At 43.8% G+C, this 16,955-nt stretch overlaps 1 protein-coding gene across 1 annotated transcript in view; it reads right to left on the minus strand.

Moving 5' to 3' along the window:
* The window catches only part of LOC130114462 (voltage-dependent calcium channel subunit alpha-2/delta-4-like), a 113,865-nt gene that overhangs the window by 8,272 nt on the left and 88,638 nt on the right, over window positions 1-16,955 (minus strand). The window contains exons 31-35 of the mRNA XM_056282343.1: window positions 10,463-10,525; window positions 2,171-2,241; window positions 1,991-2,066; window positions 929-981; window positions 17-72 (exon numbers count right to left, since the gene is read on the minus strand). Of these exons, the coding sequence (XP_056138318.1) occupies window positions 17-72; window positions 929-981; window positions 1,991-2,066; window positions 2,171-2,241; window positions 10,463-10,525 (319 nt within the window). The remainder of the gene's footprint in view (window positions 1-16; window positions 73-928; window positions 982-1,990; window positions 2,067-2,170; window positions 2,242-10,462; window positions 10,526-16,955) is intronic.

Consider the following 16,955-nt stretch of genomic DNA (forward strand, 5'->3'; position numbering starts at 1 on the left):
CATCACGACGACTTACCGTCTACGAAATAGTCCGAGTGCCAAAGACCACACAGGTTGAAGTCCAGTATGAACCTGCGATACGGAAGGAGACAAAACAGCAAGTTGTTAGCAACCAACACTTTATGGTCCTTGAGAAATTCAGCTTATCTGCCCAGCACTGGAAAAAGTACCCATCCATCCATTATCCAAACCACTTATCCTGCTCTCAGGCTCGCAGGATGCTGCAGCCTATCCCAGCAGTCATTGGGCGGCAGGCGGGGAGACATGCTGGACAGGCTGCCAGACCATCATGGAGCCCACACACACACACACATTCATACCTAGGAACAATTTAGTATGGCCGATTCACCTGACCTACATGTCTTTGGACTGTGGGAGGAAACCCACGCAGACACGGGGAGAACATGCAAACTCCACACAGAGGATGACCCGGGACGACCCCCAAGGTTGGACCACCCTGAGGCTCAAACCCAGGACCTTCTTGTTGTGAGGCAACCGCGCTAACCACTGTGCCACCGTGCCGCCCGGAAAAAGTTTCCATGCTTTCAAAAAAATGTACAACATTCAATATACAACGACTGGTTACCACCATCTAACAGTTACCATCATCATCACCATCACATTGATTAGTTACACCATCCAACAAGTTAGAACATTCAGGTCTTTTCACATCTGGAGTTAAGAATTCATTTCCAAAACACTGACTCTACAATTAGAAAAAAAAAGTCTCTAAAAAGGTAATCTTTGAGTAGTCCTGAAATAAAGGAGCACCATTCTGTCAAACTGTTCTCATTTTATCATCGAACAGTCTCCTGCAAACCTTACAGAGAGCCAGAATTGGCTTCAGGCTCATGAAGTTGAATATTTGGCAAAGTCAGTGTAACTCTTCATCTGTTTTAAAGCCTAACTACAGGAGACTTGGACTTACATCAGCGCATTGGAGAAGAACCATCTCAGCAAGGCCAGGATGCCGTAGAAAGGCTGCAGGAAGCACAGGCAGCAGCCAACACCACACACATTAATGTGAGACACAACCACGCAATTCGTTTATCCATCCATCCACCCATTATCCAAACCGCTTATCCTAACCATTTTATCTGTGGCTGATCAGATGGCTGTTCATCTGCGATGCCCTGCTCCACATTCATAGTGTCACACGTTCATATCTCGTCACAGGCCGATATATCCATAGGTATCTGAGTCATTTAAACCTGAACGCTGACCTCCGTCATAGAGGATAAATGGTAACAAATCAGAACAGACACGAAAAGCAAATTCAGATGAAGAGTTAGCGGATACCTAGCACTGGAACGATCGAGGCGGTCATTTTGATCCTTTTGGATTTTCAAAGTTTAATAAATTGGTAAAAAAATAAAATAAGATACAGACCTGCCGTTCTCTTCCCTAAGTGTGCCTAAAATTGCATATATTTGCATTAAAATTAGTTTTAGATCAATTATACAAAAAAAAAAGAAAAAAGTAATGATAAGCTCTACCTAAAACGACCATGTGACTGCCCATGGTTGTTCTGGTAGTTTTTAAGCTCCGGTTGTTGTTTGGGTCTGTTTCAATATTTATTTTCAGTTCTTTTTTTATATTTCACGTGTTATAGGCCTTGTTACGTTTGTTAGATTAGCAGTATGTGTTTTCCGTTTTGTTTTTCAGGTAATATTTTCACTTTTTCAATTTTGCTATTCAAGTTCAGCCATGTCTCTCTGAAGTTTAAAATGTTTGAAAATAATATTATAGTTGTTAAAATGTTGATTTTGGTGTCAGTCATTTCCTAACAGACAGATGATACTTAACTAGTCCCTTTATGGAAAAGAAAAGCCTCAACAACACACACACACACACACACACATGCCCTTTAACAGCTCCAGTCCTCTGCTGTCGGCCACAGAGGAGGGTTTCTCTGGGGCGGCTGAGGAAAAGGAGCCCTCTGCAGGGCTCCATCGCCATGTGTGAAAGCAGCTTATCTCAGATAACTCACACTGAGGAGGGGTCGGGCGCTGCTGGCGTGATGGTGGCTGTTCTTACACATGCCCTGGTAGTCGAACAGAGAAACCCTGGCCGAGGGAGCAAACAGTGAACGGTTACAAACATCTCCTCTGGTCAGGGAAAACCGTTTATATGGTGAGATGGAGAAACTCTTCCAATGGAAAAACCCTACTTTTTGTACATGCCCATCTTGATGAGGGACGCCATGACCGAGCCGTCGACTTCGCCGAAGAACCGTCCAACCTAGGAGAGAACGTGAGACCAGGTTATTCTTCCCACTTCATGAGGACCTCGACCCGCTTCACCACAGTGTGTTGGTGCTTCAGGAGGTGGGAGGTAATGAGGACCAGAATGTGAATCAGGATGAGCTAATGTCGCCCGCAGCTCTCATGGCCCGGTGAAAGAAGGAGCATTTTAACAAAAGAGCAACAGGTCATTTTCACATCACTTTCCCAATAGTCTGGAACTAGTAACTGTTCTCTACTTGACAATAACAATATTTAATAATTAATAATTAATAATATCCCAGGTCAAAAAGTAGTATACTTTAGTGTATTAGAAATATAATCTATGTATACTAGTTAGTACAAGTATACTTTTATTTTTTGTGCTTAATTTGTTTTCTTAAAATGTACTTTTAAAAAGTGTACTTCAAAATAGATGTCATTAACAACTGAAGTTGTACTCAAGGAGTAGTTGAGCACACTTTAGTATACTTGAAGGCGACAAAAAAAGTACAAAGAACATGAATGTGTACTTAGTATTCTTTAAAAAGAATAATTTAAGTATGATATTTTTTCACCTGAGATAATGATGATGATAATAATAGTAATAATAATAATAAGATCGCCCTACTCGCCCTACCTACAAGTACTGTCAATCAAGTGACATCTGTCCTGTAGTGCCTCAGGTCCATAGTTTGGACCCAGCTCTACAAGATGTAAAACAGGAAACACAAAATAAATAAATAAATAAATAATGTAGCCAAGTGGGGGAATAGTAATTTGAAATGTACATTAGACATTATATAAATCATGCTATATCTATTTACTATATGATGGTTTACACAAAACAAGTAAAACATCATTTATTTGTGGATGGAGAGATATATTCACGTTTATGTTTATTTGTATTCGACAAACTTAACGCCGATTTGTGGACTGTAGTATTTATCTTTTTCCCCATTTCCATTTCTATTTATTTTGTTTCATATATTTGTCAATTATTACACAGAATTCCTCTCGTATCAGAGGGAAACTTGTGTATTAAACAGAAAAATAGTCCACACACTAGATAATGCTCCCATGAACAGCCATTATTATAGCACCAAGCATCACTTCGAGCATTAAGCTCTTCTTCAGATGAAGACGCAAACACAGACACCTTCATATACAGACCAGCTCACCTGACAGGTCAGGTGAAGAAGAGCTTAATGCTCAAAGCGCCACAGGGTGATACCGTAATAGATGTTCATGGGAGCATTATCTAGTGTGTGGACTCTATTCTGTTTTTCACATGTTCCTCTGTCCAGCACCTAGTACTTATAGTTTGGATGTGCATGCATTTGTAATTTATTTGCAAAATTTGAGACTTAAACAAGCGTAGGTTTTGGTTCATGTGTGAATTACACTGCATTCGTAGTTTGAAGACGACTGTTAAATTTCACATGATTGTTTCAGATGGCAGAGGGCAGGTGGGGAGCTCCACAACCTGCACAACAAGTAATGTCAGGAGATGTTTCTGTCAAAGTTCCTGGATGAATAGGCTCCCTAACATGCTCTGGAAATGGGTCTTCGATCTTATTAAACAGTGCCCATCTGCTCGTCCAGAGAGCGTAGCGGGCTATCCAGTTGCCTACCAACACGGGGATCACCGGATCGAAACCCTGTGGGCGTCCCTACAGACACAATTGGCCGTGTCTGTGGGTGGGAAGCCGGATGTGTCCTGGTCGCTACACTAGCGCCTCCTCTGGTTGGCTGGAGTGCCTGTTTGGGGTGGGGGGGGGGATAGCATGATCCTCCCACATACTACATCCCCCTGGTGAAACTCCTCACTGTCGGGTGAAAAGAAGCGGCTGGTGACTCCATATGTATTGGAGGAGGCATGTGGTAGTCTGCAGCCCTCCCCGGATTGGCAGAGGCAGGTGTGCCGCCAGGGATTTTGGGCCCTATAAAGAATATGACTGAGCGCCCTTGATTTATTTAATTAACCAAATAATTATTTTATTATTTTCCTGACTTCTCTAAACATTAAAGCCCTTCCTCTACCTTCATCCCACGCTACCAGCTTGCCCAACAACCCCCTCGTCAACAGCTTCTCTAGTAAGGGACCCATCTTCTTAGCTGGACAAATTTACATATAAAATGCTCCTAACCAAAAGCAATGGGACGCCACCATAGCCCAGACTGAACCCATGGGCTCTTTCCTGTGGGTCTCTCCTTCCTGTGGAGCGCGAATCAGAGAGGTCTTCGACAAAACTGAGACGTGGACTATTTCAACATACGTTTTAAATCATTATGTCATTTTAACAACACTTCTGAAGAATGACTGACTTTTTAAAACTGGTTTATTTCTTTTTCTTTTCAATATTTTTTGAGCACCGTTGAGGCGCCCCCTCTAGTCCGGCGCACTTAGAATCTTCATAACATTATACCCACTTACGACGCCACTGGGCGGGCAAGGGGGTGGAGCAGTGACTGGGACGGCCCAGAAGACTTGGGGTAATTGGCCGGATACAATTGGGGAGAAAAAAAAGGTGCCCATCTGCTACTGTTATTTATGTACACCGTCTAGTGTCCACTGGTTCAGGCACAGTGGATGTGACGGGGCCGTTCGTGGATGCTATGTGGTATACATAAATACAGAGGGTACATAGGGTAATGTGCTAGTGACACAGATTAAGAGGATAGTCATGACAGATTTGTCAACAGACATATTTCATTCATTGTGAACCTTGGGACCTTCATTAAGCTGCTCTCTATTAAAGCGGTAGTCATGTATCGATGATGCCTTCATTTCATATTGCATCCTGTGGAGTCATTCTCCTGACTTACATAAAAATAATAATAATAATAATAATAATAATGATGAGAGAAGTCAGGTCTATGATACCCAGCTGATGGAATAGAAAAAACTGAAAACCTTGGGGCTCCTCTGTCTGAGCTGGGAGCGCAGCGGCGGAGTCACTGAATTATTCAGACGACTTTGTCTCAGCAACACTGTTCACGTTTACACGCTGGCCGGCTCCCGCCGCCGCTGCCCGGCTCACTCTGCCAACACTTATTTCTACGGGGTGGTGGAAGGAGGAATTAGCCCCCCGGCCCTCCGGCAGCCGCACTGTTTGCTTTGTTTCAGCGGCCACAGATGTCTGCACGAACAAGGCGGCTCTAAACTTTGTTTTCGACAGAGAAAAGTTCCAGAATGAAAAATAAATAACGGTGAAAGTTAAACAAACACCTCCGCCCTCATTGTCGCCATGATCTCCGCCAGCGTACAGCGGCGTGGCCGCAGCGGCGCATTGCTCCGGAGAGGATGAACGATGGGTTTCTGCAGGGGTGGTGGGGAGGCATCGCCATTGATCACACAGACAGTCTCTCAGCCCGACAAAGGGGCCAGCAACGAGGCCCGTGTTCTGCCCGGTCTCCCTGCACCCCCTCTCCGCCCTTTACCTGTAGCAAGCTACGTAACATTATGGAGGTTTTCCTCTGACCTACTTCCAAAAGGCAGCACTGCCTCTTATTAATCCTGCGATTAAATATTTACTGTGCAATGGCAATGTGCAGCCGTCAGCCGCACCTCTACATCCCGCCTGTTCGAATGAAGGGAGAGATTCTGGTTGTTTCCACAAACTTGGTGTAAAATACAAACCTCAGCAAAACGCTGATGTAGCACTTCATCACAATATCTGCTTAGTAAGGGTGCTGGAAATGTCTGAGACATGCAAACCATGAAAAATGAGAAAAGATTCTTGGTTTAGGGTTACTAAATGGTGGAGCTTAATATTTGTATGTATTTATATCAGTGTTTTTACAGACTACACCTCTCCTTCACAGTGCATCTCTACTCCTGTTTGTTGAAAATGAAGTGATCTTGATATTTATACCATATTGCCTCAAGTCATAATTATATGGGAACAAATCAGAGCTTAATCACTTCATTCTCTTGGTGCAACAGTCAGATATAAGTGCTGGGACACTTCTGCAGAAACATAGCTGCTAACCCCCTGTACATCCTCCTACATATATGTTACAAGGACAACAAGACAACACATTAAGTACCACAGCACTTATGGCGCGTGATGGTGGCGTGAATTCACCCAGTACCGTCCATGCAGTGTCTTTGTCCACGCCTGCATTTAAGTTTTGTCTTCCTTTGATGGCTGGGAGAGCTGGCGCTGGATTGGCTGGGAGAGCTTGGTCTGCAGCGTCCTGTGGGCCCGGGGACCATGGCCCTGCCGGGAGCTGCACCCAAAGAGTTAACACTGAGGGCGGTCTGACGGGACGCGGAAGTGGGGCAGGCTAAGCTAACTGCTAGCCCATGCAGACCTGCAGTTCTGATAACACCGAGGGCAGTCTGGTGTCGTCGTGTGGAGTGCGAGGAGGTGTGTCGAGGGTGTGTGGCTGGGAGAGTTGGCGTTGGATCGGCCGGGGGAGCTTGGACTACTGTGTCTGGTGGGCTCAGGGACCATGGCCCCTGCCTGGAGCTTTGCCCAAGGAGGAAGCATCGAGGGCGGTCTGACAGGATGTGGAAGCGGGGCAGGCTAAGCTAACTGCTAGCCCATTCAGACCAGCAGTTCTGACAGTCATCCTGGCTGGCGTTTGTTACAATGAAGAGTGATTTTTCTTTTTTAGTTTGGATATATGTGTTAGTTTGGATGTATGTGTTAGTTTGGATATGTGTTTTAGTTTGGATGTATGTGTTAGTTTGGATATGTGTTTTAGTTTGGATGTATGTGTTAGTTTGGATGTATATGTTAGTTTGGATATGTGTTTTAGTTTGAATATATGTGTTCTTGAAGTTCTTATGGTTTTTGGATATGTGTTTTTGTCTTTGTGTTGCACTGCTGTGGGCTGGAGGAAATGACAAAGTGTTCTTGACTCCTGATAATGATAAACGCGGTACAGAAACAACAGGACCTCTAATAGATAAGGCAGTACCACAGTATGGATTAGGAAAAGCTCCACAAAAAAAAAAACTTTTTTAGGAAAAAGAAAATCAAGAGCAAAATGAACAGGGTGTCAGAGGAGAGAGGTGGGCGTTCAACATGGGTGCACATCCAGCAGTTCTTCTCCTGGTCCAAGGTTGCTGGGGACAATGTGATGCCTGCAGCCTTTGACTGGACAGGGATCAGGGGCTCGCAGCATGAGAACTAAGCCTCATCTGGGCCAGACCAGAGAGGCAGATGGTCCTGTACCTCTGATAGCAAGGCCGTGATATCTTCTTTTAGCCAGCAGTTCAAAACATTTCTTTCCGCTTGTTTGACCAGAAGTGAAGATGGTGCACTCAGCCCAGCAACCAGGCAAGCAGCCCACGCGATGGAAATCAGTCATCTGAACAGAGCACACGACAGTGACTCATGTATTTCCAGCCATTCGCTTGACAAAACTGTGTGTACATGAACTGTAGTACAGCCGACACATCACATATTGGATTATGCCTCTTTAACATGATCAGAATCACAGACTAATGGTCTGTGACTCAGCGCTATGTTAACATAAACCTGAACATATTGCCTTGATCATAGACATAAGACGTAAATAGGATTATACTGTATAACCCTGGGCGGCACGGTGATGCAGTGGTTAGGGCTTTCGCCTCACAGCAAGGAGGTTCTGGGTTTGATTCCCAGCCGGCCAGGCAAGGTCCTGTCTGTGTGGGGTTTGTATGTACTCTCTGTGTCTGCATGGGTTTCTGGTTTCCTCCCACCATGGAAGAAGACATGTAAGTCAGATGAATCGGGAATTAGGAATCAGGAACACATTGTCATTTCATTTCATGTACTTGCGTACATGAAATGAAATGTTTCTCCCAGCCCACAGCAGGGCAATACAAAGACAAAAAAACATCCAAAAACTACAAGAACTAAAAGAACACACAGATCCAAACTAACACATATCCAAAGTACACAAAAAAAATCCCTGCCTCATGGAACGAACGCCAGCCAGGATGACTGTTGGAACTGCCGGCCTGTATGGGCTAGCAGTTAGCTTAGCTTGCTCCATTTCCGCGTCCTGTCAGACTGCCCTCAGTGCTTCCTCCTTGGGCGCAACTCCAGGCAGGGGCTGTGGTCCCTGGGCCCACCAGATGAAGCAGTCCATTCTCTCCCAGCCAATCCAGCGCCAGCTCTCCCAGCCAGACACCCTCGACACACCTCCACACGACAACATCGAAAACACCACAGTCAACGCTAGGCGAGGCCAACGCCAGACTGCCCTCAATGTTATCGGAACTGCCGATCTTCATGGGCTAGCAGTTAGCTTAGCCTGCCCCACTTCCGTGTGCTGTCAGACCGCCCCCGGTGTTACCTCCTCGGGCACAGCTCCAGGCAAGGCCGCGGTCCCTGGGCCCACAGATGCAGCAGACCAAGCTCTCCCAGCCAATCCAGCGCCAGCTGTCCCAGCCATCAAACGAAGACAAAAAGACGCAGACCTGGACGAAGATACTGCATGGACGGTACTGGGTGAGGCCACCGCAAATGTAAATTTACGCCACCATCTTCCCACGCCGGTATTGGGTGAGGCTGCTGCGACCGTGAATTCCTGCCGCCATCTTCAATGACACTACATTGACAAGATCAGAGATACTCAAGTCCCCCTAGGTGTGAATGTGTCTGCCCTGCGATTGACTGGCCACCTGTCCAGGGTGTTCCCCAGCCTCCCATCCAATCAGTACCGAGATAAGCTGCAGCGACCCCAATTAGCATAAACGGCATGGAAAAATGAATGTATAACCTTATTCACTGCTGTGGAGTTTGGTCATACCCCTTGGAATTGACCCGTGTTCACGTCCTTGGCTCAAGCAATTCCATTTTTAAGACTTATGCAGTTCATACCTGTCTCTCTCTCTCGCTCTCTAATTAAATTCACTTACTAGCTTAATTCCATTGCCTGTTTGTGTGTTTTCAACTGTACTGGCTCTCCAAAACTCTCCATATAAATCCACAAAAACCTGCAGCTCCTCGGCCAGCGGCACACCAAAACATGGCTCCACAGAACATTCACATGTATGACGTGTTAAGGTTTCTGTGAGCAAGACACCTAAGCCTTAACTTCAAATAAATCTTACTCCTCCTACAGTGTTGTGGATGAAACTGTCAGCTAAATGTCTGAAATAGATCAGTGAAAATACCTCTTGGCAGCCGTCTGGAGGGTCCAGCTGATGGGCGAACCCTAATCCGTGGTGATATAGCTCCTGATGTGCCCTGTTAATCTGAGGTTAACGAACTGCAGTCAATGAAGATCAGGTGGAGCAAAGGGCCCCACCCTGCATCATCCAAACCTGCATGGTCCCCGATGACTGATGGATGTCGAATCTGACGTGAAGCCAACAGCCTGCAATCTACCCCCTAGCAGTAAAGTGCGGTCATAAGGTGGAGTGGAGCTGCATTCAGCCGCTAATGCGCCTCAAAGGGATTAGGAGCAAAACTGTTTTCAAATCCTGTGAGCTGCCCAGATGTTGTTTATGACCACCTCATGATTTCCCAACAGCCTCGTTACACAGTGCTCATCAGACAGACAGACAGACAGACAGACAGACAGACAGACAGACAGACAGACAGACAGACAGATAGATAGATAGATAGATAGATAGATAGATAGATAGATAGATAGATAGATAGATAGATAGATTTATGTTACATTTATGTTTGTCTTGCAAATTAAAAGTACACAAGAAAAAGAAGAGAAAAAGAATCTGTCGGCAGAAATGTTCTGATCTAGTTGATTTACAAAATAAATAGGTTATCCTTTTTAAACATGCCACTCTTCATCAAAGAAAGTTGAATCAGTTCATCAAGATCGTGACAGATCACCATCTTACAGGTCACCATCTTACAGGGCTGTGATTGCAACTACTCCCAAATCCTCTGTGAATAGTACACACGGCAATTGTAACTCTAGTTAATGGTCACACCCATATTTGCATATGAAACTGATCGTTGGTTTCGGTCGTTGTGCGTCTGTATTGTTTATAAGGGCGGGGGTACCTGCAGTCAGTTGAGACTGAAGATGTTACTTAGTTGAGTGATGAAACGTATCTGTCAATAAACATTGTATCCAGATGAACTGATTCAACTTTCTTTGATTTTCTTACCTGGATTATTGAGCATGCATAAAGACATGCCACTCTTCAGTTTAAGCTTGTGCCAATCACCACTGTTACATATTAGGTCTCCTCTGTGGATGTCAGGTCTTTAGATGACTGCTCAGGGGTCACTCAGGGGTCAGGGGTCTCTCAGGGGTCTTACCTCAGCTCTGTCTTTAGACAGCAAAATGAAGCCATTGTTGTCCACCAGGAAACAGTTCAGATCCTGGAGAGAAAAGATAGCAATCCCTTAAATTATCATCTTGAACATTACTGATAAGAGAAAATACTGACATATTGACATATCTGCCTCTGGTCAGTTATTTATTTTACATTACAGTTAGGTTAGAAAGTGTAAATCATATTTCTGTCTTGATAGCAATAAAAACTAACAACATTATGACAACGTCTAAATAAGAGCGACCGATGTCAAGGTTACATTTTAATGGGGGATTTGACACTATTGATACTAAAACATAATCTCATTTGGCATCACCAGGGCTGCTAAAAGGAAAACCATCAAGTCTTCCATGGAGGCTGCAGAGAGGGCTTCCAGAGGGCTTTGGATTAGATGGAGTGATCTGTGAGCCAATGCTGCTGGAACACAGGCAAGGGCCTGATCAACCCTGGCTGGGTCGCCTGAGAGAGGGTGTATGATGTTGAAAGACCCAAAACAGCCGAGTACCTCAGAAAGCATCACTGATGATGTGTCCCAGTGCATCGTAGGATGTATCTTCCGAGTCATTCAAACTGGTTCAGCCAGTGATGCCCACCAGTCACCCACCAGTCTGTTCTTGGTGATGACAGGAGAGAAAGTTGACAGCTCGGAAAGACAGCAACTGGGGTAGGAAGGGGGTAGCAGCCCAACCTGCATCTTTCATGAGGAAGGATTCCAAAAAAAGCTACAGAACACACAGGGATATACCCCCAAGGGAAACTGGGGGGGGGGGGGGACTGGTGCGCACCCCAATAGGATGGCCCTAACGATGACGACCTAGGCAAATGACGACAACTCGAAAATGCTCATGCGGCAAGGTCTGCAAGAACAAGCACGTCAGGTCTTAATGAAATGCTTGGCAAGGAGGGGAGCAGTGTAGCACACAGAATCCACACCTGGTGAGACACAGGAAGAGCCCGACCTGGAGACACCCCACAGAGCCCAGAACCTCCATGTGCTAAGCTCTCTGGCTCCCAGCAGAGTAGTTCAGCATCCAGCAAGCCAGCACAGAGAGTGGCGCCAGTTTGACGGGGACATGGTAAGAATCATCATGTCAACAGCAACGGGAGATGCAGACAGACGACTTCTGACGATGACAACCATTACTGTCAGTTTTGCAGCAGAGAGGTTTGGTGTTGAAGAGGGCAAGACCACCAGACCCGACTACACCATGAACTGAGGGGCAGACAAGATCCACCAACTGCGGCAAGAGCTTTGGACTCTGGCAAGGTAGTTCAAGGTATAGCAACCAAGGAGGAAAAACTACCACTGGCTGAGCTACATTCCCAGACCATGTTACGACAACTTCATTGAGGCCAGACATAGTGCTGTCATCAGCCTCTTCGAAACAGTTGCTCCTTATAGGGCTGAGGACCGGATGGAGGGGGCAAATGAGCGGAAGCGGTCAAAGTACCAGGAGCTGGTGGATCAGTGCCGGAGGAGAGGCTGGAAGGTGCATTGTGAGCTCATTGAGGTGGGGTGTAGAGGCTTTGCTGGCTGCTCACTGTGCAAGGTCTACACTCTACTTGGCCTCACTGGGGCTGCTAAAAGGAAAGCCATCAAGTCTTCCATGGAGGCTGCAGAGAGGGCCTCCAGATGGCTTTGGATCAGTGGGAGTGATCTGTGGACCAATGCTGCTGGGACACAAGCCAGGGCCTGATCAACCCTGGCTGGGTCGCCTGAATGAGGGTGTATGATGTTGAAAGACCCGAAATACCCAAGGACTTCAGGAAACATCCTTGATGATGTGTCCCAGTGCATCCTAGGATGTATCTTCCAGTCATGAACATATCTCCCTCTTTAAAGATAATGTCAGACTAGTTTGTTTTGTTTTTGTTCCTCACAAATGCTGGCTGCAAACGTGTTTTATTCCATTGTCTCCAACTCTCGTGTTAGTGCTATCGACAATAACGTTTGGTGCCTGCACACAGGTGCGGACAGTTCCGTCACTAATTGATGTCCACGGGAGCAGAGTGGTTTCAATTTTGGTTGCGGTGTAAACCATACTTATTCAGGTCCTTTGGTGAGTTCGATCCATCATACCAATGACTGTCACGCTGCCATACTAATTCCTGTAATAATAAACCATAGACACAGACCCCGTAATCTCCCTGTAACATACAGGGAGCTAAACAATTTGTTGCCAGTTCGGACTTCAGTTATGTACCTCAGACAATAAACATGGCTTTATTAAACATCAGGTCGCTAACTAATAAGTAATTTTTAGTTAATGATCTTATAAGTACCTATAACCTGGATTTCACCCTACTGACCGAGACCTGGCTGGATAGAAATGGCGCAGTCGCGCTCATTTAGACTGCACCCCCTGGCTTCAAATTCATCCATACCACCAGATCTGATAAGAAAGGCAGTGGAATAGCTGCTGTCTTCTCTGATTCCTATAGCTGCAAAGAAATCCCCCTCGGGAAATTCACATCTTTTGAACACCTTGCTCTTACCATACATCGTACTGCTACAATTTTAATAATTACTGTCTATCGGCCACCAAAATTTAAACATGGCTTTCTTGACGAATTTTCGGAGCTACTGTCTATGGTTTCCACTGATTATGATTGTTTCATCATCCTGGGTGATTTTAATGTTCATGTTGACAATCAAACAGACCCTGATGCTAGAAACCTAATTAGCTTACTGGAGGCATTTGCTCTAACTCAGCATGTTTCTGGACCCACCCACAATAAGGGGCATATTCTAGACTTAGTCATATCAAAAGGACTTAATATTACGGTACCCTGTGTCATGGATGTTGCCATCTCTGATCAGTTGTATATTTTTTTGATGTGTCTGCTCTTCCTGTACAACAGAAGAACACTCGAATGATCAAAAAAGGCTTCATTGATAATAACACAATTGAAACCTTTCAGAAAACTGTAAATGAGTTGTCACCGTTCATACCATCACAAACTGAGGATCTTGTGATCGAATTCAACTCAAAGGTACGAAATATCTTTGACAACATTGCACCTGTTAAAACTAAAAACATAGAAAAACAAAAAGCCCCCTGGAGAAATGGAGTGGTTATTAGGCAGCTTAAGAGACTGTCGCCAAGCAGAATGACAGTGGAGAAAGGCTAAACTTCAGATTCACCATGAAATTTACAAGGATAGACTGAGCAAGCACTGCAAAAAAATTAAACAGGCCAGACAGTCTTTTTTCTCTAAAATAATTCATGAAAATATTAACAATAGTAAAGTGATTTTCTCTACTATTGACCAACTTATTAATCCACCATCTCCAACCCCATCAGACATGCTGTCCACTGAAAAATGTGGGCAATTCACTACATTCTTCAATAACAAAATTACTGCCATTAGACAGAACATTAGTGCCCCAAGATCCAGTAATGAACCTACCCTCCAGTTCTCCAGAAATATCACTGGCGCCCTCTCTCACTTTGACTCTCTAGACCTTAATAGTCTAGACAATATTGTTAGGCAGCTCAGGTCGTCCACCTGCTGCTTGGATCCTCTCCCCACCAAATCTTTTAAAAATGTTTTTAATTGCATAGCACATGACGTTTTAGAAATTATTAACTACTCTCTTCAGGCAGGTATATTTCCTGCAGCACTTAAGGCAGCTGTCGTTAAACCACTTCTGAAGAAGAGTAATCTTGATGCGACAGTTATTGCCAACTACAGGCCCATCTCCAACTTACCATTACTCCGCAAAATCCTTGAAAGAACAGTTTATTCTCAAGTTAATAACGTTTTAATATCTAGCAACCTTCTACGCATTTGTCAATCAGGTTTTCGATCTCACCATAGCACAGAAACAGCACTTATCAAAGTTGTGAACGATCTGCGTATGAACACAGATTTTAACAATTTGTATGTTCTTGTGCTCCTGGATCTCAGTGCTGCTTTCGACACTGTTGATCATGATATTTTGCTAGAGAGATTAGAAAAATGGGTTGGCCTTTCTGGCCCGGTTCTCAACTGGTTTAGAACATACCTTCAGGACAGGCAGTTCTTTGCGTCTATTGGAGACTTTTCCTCGGACAAAGTGGGTATAATGTGGGGGCTACCCCAAGGTTCGATTCTTGGACCACTACTATTCAATCTCTATATGCTCCCACTTGCACATGTTATACAGAAACACAAAATAAATTACCATAATTATGCAGATGATTCACAACTGTACATATCCCTATCTTCTGATGACCTAGCTCCCATACATTCCCTAATTCAGTGTACTGACGATATTACTTTATGGATGTCAGATAACTTTTTATAACTGAACAAAGACAAGACAGAAATACTTATTTTTGGTGCAAAGACTCAGGGATAGAGAATTGCAGCTCATCTCAGCTCTCTGTCTCTGGAGTGCAAAGGTGAAGCTAGAAATCTTGGTGTAATCATGGACAGTGATCTACATTTTAAGAGCCACATCAATCATCTCACGAGATCAGCCTTCTACCATCTTAAAAACATTTCAAAACTAAGGGGCTTTCTATCAATATCAGACTGTGAGAAATTGATCCATGCTTTTATAACAAGTAGACTAGACTACTGCAAATGGACTATTCACCGGCCTCCCAAAATCAGTTGCGCGCCAACTACAGTTAATTCAAAATGCGGCAGCACATGTTCTCACCAGAACTAAAAAGTATGAGCACATTACACCTGTTCTTAGATCTCTGCATTGGCTCCCCGTTAAAACTAGAATTGATTTTAAAATTCTTTTAATTATATACAAAGCGCTAAATGGCCTTGCACCGCGCTATATAAAAGATATGTTAATTCCCTCTTAACCAGCAAGAACTCTCAGGTCCAATGGCAGTGGTCTTTTAATCATCCCTCGTGCTAGGTCAAGAGCAGGGGAAGCTGCATTTTCTATTTACGCCCCAAGTAGATGGAACACCCTGGCTGAGGACCTGAGAGAGGCCCCCACATTGGACATATTTAAAAGCAAGTTAAAAACTTTACTTTTTAAAACAGCCTACAGCTAAATTCATAGTGTGTGTGTGTGTTTTATATATATTGCTATTTTCATATATTCTGCCCTGTTGTTACTTTTAATTAATCAGTGTTTATGGCACTTTTATTTATTGTACTAACTCAGTTGTAAACGTGTTTGTACTTTTCTAAAATTTGCCTGTACTTTTATTTATTAATTTTTTGTGAGGGGGGGGATTTTATTGATTTCATTGTTTTATTGTGTGAAGCACTTGGTGTTACATTCGTTTGTATGAAAAGTGTTATACAAATATAATCTGACTGATTGATTGATTGATTGATTGATTGATTGATTGATTGATTGATTGATTGATTGATTGATTGATTGATTGATAATGTGGAGTCGAGAATAATCCCTGGTAAGTGCAAAGTTACCGGGCTGTCAACAAACTTGAACTTTTAAACTAGATGAATGAACACCCCTGATTATTCCAGATAAAGACACACCACATAAAAAACAGATCGTCACAAACACGTTTAAAACAGATATCAGTTGTGATTGATATTCAAGGTGATAGTCAAACTCATCTTTAAGGCGATATCCAAGGAGATACCAGATAAATAAAGATTACTACCAACACACACACACACACACACACACACACTACAGCAGGGGTCTCCAACCTTTTTTCCTCTGAGAGCTACTTTTACAAAATGAAAATGGCCGAGAGCTACTCGTGATTTGAAACATTTATTCTCATAGCTTATTTCAACCCAAACAAACTGAATAAGCTTGTTTTGCCTAAACATTCACAAAATGTTGGTTTCCACAACTCACATTTTGTAAAACATCACAAAAAGTATTTAATTCACCTGCATGTGCGTTCTGTATTTCTGCATTTCTTTCTAGTCTATCTCACACTATCAAATTGAAATATTAATGCTGTCAAAACAAAATGCAATTACAAATACACAGATATTATTACTTACTCACTTGTCATTTTGTTATATCTGTCCACATGTCACTGTGTCACTTCACAAGAGTATTCACATGTACAGTTGTATGTGTAATGTGTATTCAGTCTTGTAGTTAGTGAGATGACTGGCACTGCATGGAGTCAACAAGAGAGGCGTATGCTGGAGTGTATCCACTCAGGTTCACTCTGATGGAGTCATTTAAATGTTCATCTGTCAGTCTTGTTCTGAATTTTGATTTCATGACATTCATGTCAGAAAAGGCCGACTCACAGAGGTATGTAGACCCAAACAAAGCAGACATTTTCAGAGCTGCTTGGTGAAGATTCTTATAGTTATCTGGCTCTACTAAGCCCCAGAAATGCTGAGAATGCTGTTGAGCCTTTAACTGCACATTATTTTGAAGGTTTATTACCTCAGTTTCCATTTCTACGGGATCAACACAGAAAAGTTCAGCAATTTGTCCTGAAATCTCACTTATGTCCACATCCATGAAGGGGTTGGCCATAAATGTCACACAGGGCTCAAGTTTCTCAGAGTCACTGAAT

This window comes from Lampris incognitus, chromosome 6 (assembly GCF_029633865.1).
Source record: "Lampris incognitus isolate fLamInc1 chromosome 6, fLamInc1.hap2, whole genome shotgun sequence".
NCBI lineage: Eukaryota > Metazoa > Chordata > Actinopteri > Lampriformes > Lampridae > Lampris > Lampris incognitus.